At 36.8% G+C, this 11,938-nt stretch overlaps 3 protein-coding genes across 5 annotated transcripts; 2 read left to right on the forward strand and 1 right to left on the reverse strand.

The window, feature by feature from the left end:
- Positions 1-2,400: 2,400 nt before the first annotated feature.
- On the forward strand, positions 2,401-5,812 carry LOC113288846 (uncharacterized RNA-binding protein C17H9.04c-like). Of its 3 annotated transcripts, XM_026537971.1 has the most exons (8): positions 2,401-2,691; positions 3,216-3,613; positions 3,761-3,839; positions 4,363-4,448; positions 4,541-4,707; positions 4,993-5,073; positions 5,374-5,470; positions 5,580-5,812. In XM_026537971.1, the coding sequence occupies exons 1-7, from the start codon at positions 2,523-2,525 to the stop codon at positions 5,420-5,422; spliced, it is 1,029 nt and encodes a 342-aa protein (XP_026393756.1). In that variant the 5' UTR covers positions 2,401-2,522; the 3' UTR covers positions 5,423-5,470; positions 5,580-5,812. The 3 variants fall into 3 exon arrangements, with proteins under 3 accessions (XP_026393756.1, XP_026393754.1, XP_026393757.1); XM_026537969.1 differs by having other exon boundaries at positions 5,374-5,812; XM_026537972.1 differs by having other exon boundaries at positions 4,580-4,707; positions 5,374-5,812.
- Positions 5,813-6,799: 987 nt separating this feature from the next.
- LOC113288847 (putative HVA22-like protein g) lies at positions 6,800-10,693 on the forward strand. The gene is made up of 7 exons (XM_026537973.1): positions 6,800-7,078; positions 7,713-7,812; positions 7,905-8,003; positions 8,089-8,145; positions 8,240-8,303; positions 8,408-8,617; positions 10,053-10,693. The coding sequence occupies exons 2-7, from the start codon at positions 7,781-7,783 to the stop codon at positions 10,506-10,508; spliced, it is 918 nt and encodes a 305-aa protein (XP_026393758.1). The 5' UTR covers positions 6,800-7,078; positions 7,713-7,780; the 3' UTR covers positions 10,509-10,693.
- Positions 9,893-11,273, reverse strand: LOC113288848. The gene has a single exon (XM_026537974.1). The coding sequence runs from the start codon at positions 11,202-11,204 to the stop codon at positions 10,686-10,688; it is 519 nt and encodes a 172-aa protein (XP_026393759.1). The 5' UTR covers positions 11,205-11,273; the 3' UTR covers positions 9,893-10,685.
- Positions 11,274-11,938: the final 665 nt, after the last annotated feature.

The following is an 11,938-nucleotide window of genomic DNA, read 5'->3' on the forward strand; positions in this document are numbered from 1 at the left end:
TTCGAAAGATAAAAAATAGACTTTGTAATCCAATATACCAAAGTTGTAATAAAAACCTGGTATATTTTCCTTGACACTTTGATCATATAAGAATGATCAAGTCACCAATACTAGAGATAAATATATGTACTTTGGATGTTATGTTTTCAATCCAAATAACTTGAAAGAAACATGGATAGAAATGAAAACAAGCTCAAACCTGTATTACTAACCGTGAACTGGAGAATAATGCTTACATTGATATCGATACTGCTTCAGGTTCTTCAGAATAACACGAGCTTGTCCCAACCTATGTTGTAAAAGGAGAGCGCCTTTGGGGCTTAAGCGCTGGGATGGCGCCTGGCAAAAAAAGGCGCCCAGACGCCAAAGTAAGCCTATAAGGTGCATTTTCCAATTTTTACGCGGCGCCTCGCCTTGCCTAGCGCCTTTTACAACATAGGTCCCAACAATTCTTATGTTCCTAATCTAACCTAACAAAGTTGAATGTAATAATCTAATCAAGCAGCTTCGATTTTTGGAGCTAAAATATGATAAACAAACCTAACATACAAATTTTTGGTGGGTTCAACCAAGCAATGCTCTAACAAGTGTAGAAGCTCTTGGAACCTCGTCCAAACTGAAAACACACTAAATTAAGCCGTTACACCTTTGTCTACTATCATATTTTGAAATAGGTGTAATTGAGGCGGAGTATACCCTCAAAGTTATCTCGCTTTAGTTGTCTTTCTACACATGAGAAAACTCCTAGCAGATTGGTTAATCTCTTTAGGGGTTGTTCTTGTTAATCTTCTAACAGTTGGCATGTTCACTTCAGATTTTGCTACTAAATTCATCGAGAAGATTATCGTTACCTACCTTACCAGGACGTCTATGGTTTTGTTGTATTCTTAAAAATTACACCAATGGTTCAGGATTTTTTTTTGAAATATTCACATAAACATAATTGCTAGCAAAATAAAATGGTTGGAAATAGAAATTAAGCCGTTACACCTCTTGTCTACTATCATATTTTGAAATAGGTGTAATTGAGGCGGAGTATACCCTCAAAGTTATCTCGCTTTAGTTGTCTTTCTACACATGAGAAAACTAGCAGATTGCTTAATCTCTTTAGGGGTTGTTCTTGTTAATCTTCTAACATTTGGCCTGTTAACTTTAGATTTTGCTACTCAATCCATCGAGAAGATTATCGTTACCTACCTTAACATGACGTCTATTGTTTTGTTGTATTCTTAAAAATTATACCAATGGTTCAGGATTTTTTTTTGAAATATTCACATAAACATAATTGCTAGCAAAATAAAATGGTTGGAAATAGAAATCGTCCTTTTACATCCGTGTTGATAGATATAATTAGGGTTAGCCGAATAGTCCTCCAATTCTGACTAAAATTTTCATCATGCTCAGTTTTCATCTGAATGTTGTAAATTAGAACCAGGGTCAAGATAATATAACTGCAAATTAGATCGTTGAGATTTAGTCCTCTCAATTTATCGACTGGTAGAGTTGAGGGGTGGAGTTTTTAAGCTGTTTGAGGAATTATTTATAGTGTAAAATAAAAATCAAAGTTAATAGAAAGTAGTATTTATCATTTTTCTAAGAATATTTAGTGTGATAAGAGCAACGGGTATGACATGAGAACACTTATTCTAATTGACATAGTTTAATCAAAAAGACCAAACTAGGTGTTATTATCGGTAATGACGAGATAATCTTTTCCCCAAACTCTTCCGTACATTTCTTCTAAAAAACCAAAAAATCAATTGCTTGGAAGAAAAATTGCCCCGAATGGATGATCATCTGCCTCCCAAGTATTTTTATAGTTTTTTAATTATTCTAATTTTTGAAACTCTTTAAAATAGGTCATGTACTGATTTTATTGTTAAACCTACCTAAATAGATACCTGGGAGGCTAATAACCAGCCGCCCAAGTGAGTTTTTTCCCCAGCCTCTAATTAATTTATTTTTTCACCCATAATTCAGAAAACACTACTTCACTCATTCTATAGATCATGTTCTAACAATAGTAGAAAATATAAAGAGAAGATAGTAGCATGAAAACACGAGTGCTAATAGGGGATGTAAGTTTATTAGGAAGAATATGGTTGGGATTCGGAACTATCCGCATTCTTATGCATCCGTTTACACCTTTGGTTTTTGGTATCATCCCCAGGGTCTGGCACCCCATTAACAATGTTGATTGAAACTTAGAAAATTTTATTCGAATGTCACAGCTGACTGAAAATTATGTTGAACCCGTCCCACAGACGGCACGGCACAGAGTGGATGCTGACTTAACTCTTGTGGGGCCACGTTTTCTTTCGTTTACGAGTGCTTACAGACGTTGGATTAATTTGAGAACACCAAAAAGTATACAGTTCAGATAATCTTCCTCGAACGCTTTTCAAAAAGAAAAGAGCAGAATCTTTTCTGAGATTCCTACGAGTAAAACTAAAAAGAAAAAAGCTCTTCTTCCCAGGTCCAACCTGCACCCTTTTCTTGAATACTTTACTTACTGGAGAGGGATGGCAGAAGAAGGAAGAGAAGGAGATTGGGAGTGTGGTGGTTGTGGAAACAGGAATTATGCGTTTAGGTCATTTTGTAATCGTTGTAAACAACCTAGACTTCTTGTTGATACTAAAACTCCTGCTGATTCTAAATGGTTACCTCGTATTGGAGATTGGATCTGCACTGGTGAAATTTCTTACTCATAGTTTAATTTTCAATTATCTGCATAATACTAGCTTTGTATGCAAATAGATAGATGTGCTACTCCTACTTGTATAGTGAGTTTTGGAATTAGGTTTCTTATTATTACTAGTACAAGATTGAAATCGAAACTATGTAAAATTAAAATTTTGTGGAATTTAGTAATGATACAAAAAATCTTGAGTTAGGTTTTATAAGCTTACTAAGAAGTTTTCCAGCTAAAATCGAGTAGCCAATGCCTTGTAAGGAATAGTGTACAAGTAACTGTTGGTAACATGTTAAAGTTGAAATTTCAATGAAAATGCTGTTATAGAATTTCATGATTACTTTCTTATAATTTGATACAGTTTTTCACTTCTTGTATTTGTTTTTTACCAAACCTGAAGTGAGGTAATTGTAGTCAATTGGGTTGAGTGGTGTGTGTGTTTTTGTGTGTTTTCTTTGTTGGTGTGCGTATACTCTCGCTGGTTGCATCACTGGTTGGGTTTATGCGGGAATTGAACCGATAGGTTGCAGTAACAACAATTATGCGTCAAGAGAGAAGTGCAAAAAATGTGGTCAATCAAAGGAGCTAGCAGCAATGCCGCAGATTGCAATGTCTGGAGCTTCACTGCCAACTTATGCGCATCAATTTGCCAGGGGTCAAGGAGAATTGGCACTGAAGATGAATTTAGGGATAACTGGCAATTCTGCTCTCCAGCAGCCACTTCCTTTTAATCCTAATTGGTTACTTGGAGGTGTTGACAAATATGGACTTCAACCAGCATCAGCATGGCCCTTTGTTGGTAGTAGTGATGCCGAGTTCTCACTTCTAAACACTGGGAATCCGCTTATGGTTCCAAAAAGATGGCGGAGTGGTGATTGGGTTTGCGACTGTGGCTTTCACAACTACTCTTCTCGTGCTCAGGTAAGTTTCTGTAGTGTGAGCATATTATGAAATTGAAACCTGTTTCTTAGTTATTGAGCAAGTTATATGACTTTTGAGTCATTATTTGTGAGTGTGTGTGTGTGTACTATGTTTGAAACTTTGAACATGATATATCCATTTGTGCAGTGTAAAAAGTGCAATGCTTCTTTGTCGTCTAGTACACTCTCCTCTGTGGCGAATACTGCAAATAGAGATTTCTCTCCAAGTGAGTAGCATTTCATGTACTTGCTATTAGATTAAGTGTTCATTTACATTAGGCTGCTAGTTGTGTCATGCCAGTTTTTTAGCTGAAGGTAATAGCAGCTTGTTAATAAAGTAAGTGTTGCTTTCCTGCTCGTACTTATTGATATCAAGATTACCTAATGGATTAGGAGAATCAGGGTGGGGAAGGGTCCACTTCTAAAACCTGTGAAATGTTTGTCCCCCCTATTTTGAAACTGTTAGTTTATGAAAAATCTGCAAATCACCTCTGCATCCTAATAATAGAACCAGAAGAATTAGATGCAAGGAAGATTTTGTAATTTCATTAAGTTCATTGAGGTTGAAAGGATCTATCAAAGGCAGATGCTTGTGTACTTTACTTGTTGTTGAAAACAATATGATCTTGTTGTAGCTGATAATGGTTGCCATGTTTGCGCACTTGGTTTGCTTGTGGATAATTAGTGATGTTTTTGTTGCATGTGGGAGTCTTGGGAAACTGATATTGTCTTGTTTTCACCTTTTTTAAGCTCATGGAACGAAAAGATTGGCTCCAGAGGAATTTGTTAATGACTGGGATAATAAGAGGCTAAACGCAGGATACATGAACCATCTGGTAGGACTCTTGAGAGAAAATTTCTTTTTGAGACCATACAAACGATTTAGTTTTGACTATATTCCTTGAACATTATGTCATGAAAATACAAGACAAGCAATCAACAGCAATCATTCCATAGATTTAATCAGATGGGGCAGTCTGGCAATCAGCAACAACGTGGGGGTTATCTCCCTTATCAAAGCGAAAGTATGGCAATGGTGTCAGGCATACAATTGCCAATGCAGCTTCCAATAGCGCCTACACTTTTAGGAAAAGGGTAAGAATGTGCTTCCTCCTTTCTTTGACAGTTCCCTGGCGATACAATTTGAAGTCGAGCGCAAATAAGTGATAGTTTAACAAGTATAATTCTGAGGATCTATCTTTCATGAATTCATGTTCTTTATACTGGCCTGGTTGATTAAGAAGCTCATTTTTCATTTTATAATAGTGTTTATCACTGCATCTTGTAAGTTCAAGTGCAATGGTTTGACTAATACTTTTGATATTTTAATTGAAGAGCTAAGGAAAAATATATACTAATGTGAATGTGATATTTTAACAGGGCAAAACAGTGGCGTGATGGAGATTGGATGTGCACGAATTGCAGCAACCACAATTATGCATCCAGATCACATTGCAATAGGTTAGTAACATTATTTTCTTCCTCCTGATATGTGTGGATGCATTAGTGTGTTCCTTCTTATACTTTCAGGCCACTGCGCCAAGTAAGGTTAGTATAGAGCTGCAAACATTTTCTCGGAATGTTTAAATGGTTTTGACTAAATTAGTCTGGATTCTCATAGACATGGAAAGCTCTATGGTTTATTACATACGTAGAAGGATCCTAACAATTTTCACAGCTATTGTTAATACTTCTTTTATGGTATCTTTCTTGTTAGTTGTTATCCTGCTGCCGCTGATCATCAAAACTTCAATTTTGCAGGTGTAAATATGAAAGAGATGTGCTTAACCAGTCTATAAATGTTGCGTAGCTGTTGATGTCTTAAAAGGCCAGAGAATTGTTGTTAAAAGTTATACAGGTTTGAGTATACAGTTTCTTTTGGATGAGCTTATTTTAGGTTTTCTATTTCATTTTAGAGTTTTATGGCATGCCTTTTTCTTTCACACTTCGTTGTACTTCACATACAGATTCTGTAATTCATAGGCGATTCAGTTAAGCGTGCAGAGATCCATTTCATTGTATTCAAACGATTGATTAATATTCTGTTAGCACAGTGATAAGTTGTCTACAAGGTAAAACCCGATTATGAGAAGGAACTAAAAGCATGGTATTTGAAAGTCTGGTTGAACTTGAGTCTAAAATGGCTTAGCGCTAATGTATATGTTCTGTTGAATAGCAGATAGTGTACTTTTCTTTTTAACATGGACCAAAAGAACAGCAAGCATCATTTTTCATCTTTTTCTAACTTTACAGTATTGTTGCAAGGGGGTAGGCTTTGCTTAAAGCAAAGGTGGGACTTGATAGAAGGTGACACATTCCAAAAGTAAGAGTGAAGCTACACATTTCCCTATAACAGAAATATAGTCCAGGATAGATTTTCACTTAGGTGAGATGTAAGTGTAACTCAGGTAGAAACAGACCACCACCACCTAATTTCATGTGTTTTGATCCACCTAAATTTCTGACATGCCACTCACAAGTTGTTTTGCAAAAAATACACAAGATAAGACAGGTGCCCCATTCAGCTAAACCATGTTGTAGAAGTAGAAGTGCCAATTATGAGCCTTGTAATTGAATTACCTTCTTCTTTTTTCCCCTAAAAAGTTTTTCCAACTGCTTTTGATTTCTATTCATTTGTCCTTCGTCTTAAAGTTGAGGTAAAATGAGAAAAGTTGTGAAAATTGTAGCATAGATTGATTTACAGCACACCAATATCCATGTGCATATCATGTCCCACCTCCAACATCATTCGACCAATTGTACAGTTTCTACCAACATCTTGATCAACGGTCAGTAAATGATGCAATGATCAAGAATTCCGTACTTTTCTTAGGTCCCACAGTCCGACACGTGTACTCCTCCATCTCCAACGGTTAAAATGAATTTTTGAAAAACATATAAAACATTAGGAGGTTATACACACCCACAATAAATACATTCAACGTGAGTCATACGTCGGTTGGAACGGTGGGTTTTGTTGACCTGATTTAAGTGTCGGTGTACAAAAAGCGTATTCATTACGAATCAAAATACGATAGATAAAACGACAACCGTTGGATAAACTTCATTATAGTATTCTGACAGAAATCCCCTCACACGTGTCTAAGCACGTGTTTGGTATTGACGGCGTTTACTAGTGTCAGTCTTCCGGAGGAGGAACTATGAAGAGGCTTGAGAGATAAACAAAATCCTTTCAAAGACAAAATTCAAAACGATATCTCACTCAACTTTCTCTCTCGTCTCTGCCTCCTCTGGTCTCTACGTAGCGTTTCGGCCGCGATGCTTGGGCGAATAATCGCGACTCTTGAGATTAAACAGTCTATATAAATCAATCGGATTCTAGTTGAAGTTTTATGTGAGATTTTTGTTGTCTTGTTTGGAATTGGAAATTCGCGGAATTTGGTTTTATTCTTTTGATTCTTGTTTCATCATTTGTGGATAAGAAAAGAATCACAATCATCAAAAGGTATTATTACTTTAATTTCCACTCTATTTTCTTTTTGGATTGTTCACTTATTAATCTTTTAATTTTGATTTTGAGTATATGATTTTAGTTTTCAGTAATTGAAGTTAAATTTCTGGTTCGATTTTTCAATGTGTGAGGTTTTATGTTAGTATATAGATGGATCTCACTGATCAAGTACTGTGTTGGAACTTCTTTTAGAACGATTTTCTATGAATTGTGTGTTGGATTTGATTGATCATGATTTTTGCCCTAATTCTAGACTACAAGCTTTGTTGAAGGATGCTTAAGAACTTTTTTGAATAGGTTCAGTCGTACTCTTGTTTTGATTGTTTATAACTCCATTCCGTGATACTTTTGTTGTTTGATTGTTAACCTAATATTTAAACTTCAATTCATATGTTAATGCTCAACTCAGTGGTGTTGTTCTTATTGTTCTATACATTCTACTTGAATAAAATTAAGTTTTTGTTTTCAATTCAAAGTTTGCCCTAATCTTGATGTATTCCCCTTTTCTGAATTGTTTTAGAAAAATGAATTAGTCTCATTGTGAATGGAACATATATGCTCATATTTTGTTTGAACTGAAGATACTGATGCATTCGATACTAACTGTAATTTTATCCTGTGGTTTCAGGTTCTTTTGTTTTTAGGAGTTTGAGAAGTGTTAGTTGATCCTGTGCTGTTTCATGTAAAGATTTCAAAATGATAGGATCATTTCTTACCAGAGGGCTCGTGTACGTTTCAAACTGAATATATCTTGTTTCGTGGATATGTTGAATCCTTTTGAGTAAATAAATGAGCATTTTATCTGGCTTTTTTTATGCAGAATGGTTTTCGGTTATGCATATCCAGCTTATGAGTGCTTTAAAACTGTAGAAAAGAACAAACCAGAGATTGAGCAACTCCGATTTTGGTGCCAATACTGGTACTCTTCGTTACCTCCTCAATGTTGTTTTTCTAATTGTTTCAAGTATAATTGTAATTTTGATGTGGTGTGTCTGATACTGCAGGATTTTAGTTGCAATGCTTACTGTTTTTGAAAGGGTAGGAGACACTTTTGTTTCATGGTAAGGAACTGAACTTGAAATTTAGTTTCTCTTTTTTGCTGTTACATGTCAACCCTATTTATCCACTGATTTCATATCTTCTGTTTTGTTGAAGGGTGCCAATGTACAGCGAAGCCAAGCTGGCCTTCTTCATATACTTGTGGTATCCTAAAACAATGGTCCGTGTTCAAATCCGCTTCAACTGGTTATATTCTATTGTTTGGCTGTATTTCTCAGTTATAAAACATTAAGATTACTAATTGTTATCATTTGTTCTTGTTAGGGAACAACATACGTCTATGATTCTTTTTTCCGCCCATACATCGCAAAGCATGAACCAGAAATTGATCGTAACCTATTGGAGCTAAAAACTAGGGCTGGAGACATGGCAATTCTTTATTGGCAAAGGGCTGCAACCTATGGTCAGACGAGGGTTTTTGAGATTTTGCAGTACGTAGCTTCACAGTCAACCTCTAGACCTCGTCCATCTCAGGTATCAACTGATAAGGATATGTAGGCTTATCGCATGACCTAATTTTCAGTTGACCATGCTCCGTTTAGCACTCTATTTTCCTGCCTTTATTCTTTAACTATCTTGAGCGAAGCTTTTGAAGATGCTTGGAGCGTACTCAAAATGTTAGATGTATGATTAACTTGAGCTTAGGAGTGTAAAGTAGAGAGGGTAATGCTTATTTATATTTAAAAAAAAACACACACTAATATACCAGCTTGTATGCTGCCCCTGAGTTGAAAGCTCGTCAATATAATACAACAGTTCGAAAATTCAAACACACACACACACACACACACACACACACGTATACAACACATTAATTCGTCAAGTGGCTGTTTGTGCCTTATACACAATTATTTGCATAAAAGTTCGAGAATTCCAAACTACTAGACCCCTGAAATTATCGCCGTAACATAGTTGAATTTTGAGTCAACATTGAAGCATTCATAAATTCGGCTATATATTCAGGGTATGAATATCTACTGATTGAACTAAACTTCCACAAGACCGAAAAATTGGCACCACAGAACAGTATTCATGATGTATTGAAGGAGTCTGTGAGAGGGTTTATTAATTTGACAGAAGTTGAATTTGATTCCACGAGGTTTTACCATTTGTCATTTCCAGTTTTAGACTACACAAGTTTATGATTTGAGCTTACTTAGACAATAGCTGTAACATGGTGATTTCAGAATCTTGAGTGAGTTTGTTTTATGTGTAGCTGTAAATCGTGCTCTGAAGATAGATTGATAACATAGTTATGAATTAGATTTCCACCTATACACATACATATATGTTGGCTGCGGGAAGTTGCCATTTAGGAAGGATCCTATCCTGCCTCTAAATCTCTCTAAACATCTAGGTGACAGGGCGATAAGAGTAGTAGGAATTCAAATCACATTGTTATTGTCGTATTGCAACTCAACATAACCGTGACTTATATTTGATCTTATTGCCACTCTTCAGAAACCAAATTACAGAGGAAAATGCCAGTACTTTTTAAAATGACTTAGTGACCAACTAAAACTCCTTATGCAGCAACAGCAAGGTGTAGAGGCTCGCCAACCTCCAGCTGATGTCGGACCTTGGTCATCATGCTCTGAACACAGATCGATAAACAAACTAGATCCATGATCCACCTATATAGACTTGTTATGTCGGCTCGGGGAACTGACATTTGATGTGTATTTGCCACTTAGGAAGCATCCTGCCTCTAAATCTCTGTACAACTATGTGACAAGATGATAAGAGTAGTAGAAGTAGAAACGCAGTATAATTTTTGTATTGCAACTCAATGGAACCGATTACTGTGACGTTTATCTGATTTTATTGCACTCTCTAAAAACCAAATTACAGTGGAAAATGCTATTACAATATAAAGTGACTTTGTAATCAATTAAAACTCCTTATGCAGCAACAGCAGGGTGTAGAGGCTCGCCAACCTCCTGCTAATGTCAGACCTCGTCCAGCAGCTCCCCCTACTGCACAACCGCCGTCACGTACTTCCAGCACAGGTACGACTCAACCACCAACACGCACTGCTAGTACAGGCACAACTGAAGAGCAACAGGAGCCAGCTCAAGAGACAGTTGTTTCTCATCCAAAACCTCCAGCACCCTCAGTAACTGCAGCAGTTGTAGCAGCAGCAGTCAGTGCACAAACAACAGTTGCTGCGCTACTTGCCAGTGAGACTGGTCTTCCTTCCAGTATTACTAAACCTTCAAATGTTGAAGCAGAAACGAGTAAGAAAGAACCAGCTCCAGCTGCAGCAGATGAAAATGCAAACCAACCACAGCAAGATACAGTCATGAATGAAGCTATTCGGATGACACGCGGCAGGTTGAGGAAAACCCGATCTGGAGACCGTTAATTAATTTTGTTCCTCGCCTACACCAGTTTGCTTTTATGTCTAATCGTTAGTTGTAGAACCAAAATGTAATTTAGAGAAGTAGAGACGAGAAACAAGATAAATGGATAAGATTGGTAACAAGTTGATGTTGGTGATGTAAATTTCCTTTCCTTTATTCCTTCAATTCCTTGGCTGGTTTTATGGTTTGAGCAGAATATCACTTGGTGTCAAAGTAGGAGCATCTAGTTGATAAAACCCGAGTGAAGGACCGACGAAGCGGAACAGAATCCATGCACCTATGATTATATAGATGGAGGCGTATGCAAACTTGTTTAACCAGAAAAGAAGCCCCTTCTCTCCCATGTATAGCTCAATTGCCTTCTCTGTATAGGTCATGGCTTCCCATTCTTTTTTAGGAGGCTTGGGTCGTTCACCAGTAGGATCCAGTTTCTCCTGCTTTGATCTTTTTCTAGATCCTCGCCGGAACCTAATCTCAACTGTGTCTGGTGGTGTGATGGGTGATGTTTGTGTTGGTGGTGGTGGAGTGTCGCCATCGTTCACACTGTCATTCCTGCCACTAGGACCAGCTTTGATTCTTAAAGATTGATGATGACGATTCCGGAGAGGTTGCAGAGATAATCTGTAGCTAACAGGGTTGTGGAAGAACCTTGATGGGTTTGAGGATATGAGAGAACAACCGAGAGCGTTGGCTTCCATTCCCTTCGACCTTGTAGATTTCCTTTCTTCTTCCTTTTTTATTTTGAGCAGAGCAGCAAGCGAAAGAGGGTGTGGTTCTCATTATTATCCTTTTTATTATCTTCTTTATAGTTAGTATTCATTTTCGTCTGTTTCTGATCTGTTTCTGATATAATGAAGCTGATAACAAATCTAATTACACTCTGCTTACACCACCATGATTTTTTATATTTTCCTTGCAATCTGTGGTGGTGTAGTGTAGACTTTCATTATTCTCAGCACAGAGAATATCCGGAATTATGCATTTGCAACGGTGATAGGGTTAAGATAAGAATTTAGTTTTAAGAAATGAGTCTAGGGCTGCACATGGGCGGGTTTGGGTGGGTATTAGCTAAACCAACCTCGCATCCATAGACTACGGATTTTTATTTTCATAACCAATCCAGCACCCACAAATAGCGGGCGAATTTTGTTATCCGCCCGCTACGGGTTGGACGGATTTGGGTTTAAATCCGCTTTATATTCAATAATCATTCACACACATGTTTTAAAGTTTAAATAAACTACTTACTTAAGTTCTTGATAACTTAAAAAAACAAACCATAAACATAACTACATAAATCTTCATTGTTAAGCTTAAACTAGTACTTCCAATAAAAACAAGTTTAAACAGTACTGCTACTTCAAAGTTCATATTAAAACTTAAACAATAAAAGTTTCCAGACCAACAGTAGGTGACTCATGTCTCTTCTATC

This window comes from Papaver somniferum, chromosome 6 (genome assembly GCF_003573695.1).
Source record: "Papaver somniferum cultivar HN1 chromosome 6, ASM357369v1, whole genome shotgun sequence".
Taxonomy (NCBI): Eukaryota; Viridiplantae; Streptophyta; class Magnoliopsida; order Ranunculales; family Papaveraceae; genus Papaver; species Papaver somniferum.

Bases quoted from the DNA above. Each gene is read 5' to 3' on its own strand.
- LOC113288846 (XM_026537969.1), top strand. From the start codon at position 2,523: ATGGCAGAAGAAGGAAGAGAAGGAGATTGGGAGTGTGGTGGTTGTGGA. The intron at 3,614-3,760 runs GTAAGTTTCTGT...CCATTTGTGCAG, and splicing joins ACTACTCTTCTCGTGCTCAG to TGTAAAAAGTGCAATGCTTC. The intron at 5,074-5,373 runs GTTAGTAACATT...TCAATTTTGCAG, and splicing joins TCCAGATCACATTGCAATAG to GTGTAAATATGAAAGAGATG.
- LOC113288848 (XM_026537974.1), bottom strand. From the start codon at position 11,204: ATGGAAGCCAACGCTCTCGGTTGTTCTCTCATATCCTCAAACCCATCA.
- LOC113288847 (XM_026537973.1), top strand. From the start codon at position 7,781: ATGATAGGATCATTTCTTACCAGAGGGCTCGT. The intron at 7,813-7,904 runs GTACGTTTCAAA...TTTTTTATGCAG, and splicing joins TTTCTTACCAGAGGGCTCGT to AATGGTTTTCGGTTATGCAT. The intron at 8,004-8,088 runs GTACTCTTCGTT...CTGATACTGCAG, and splicing joins CGATTTTGGTGCCAATACTG to GATTTTAGTTGCAATGCTTA.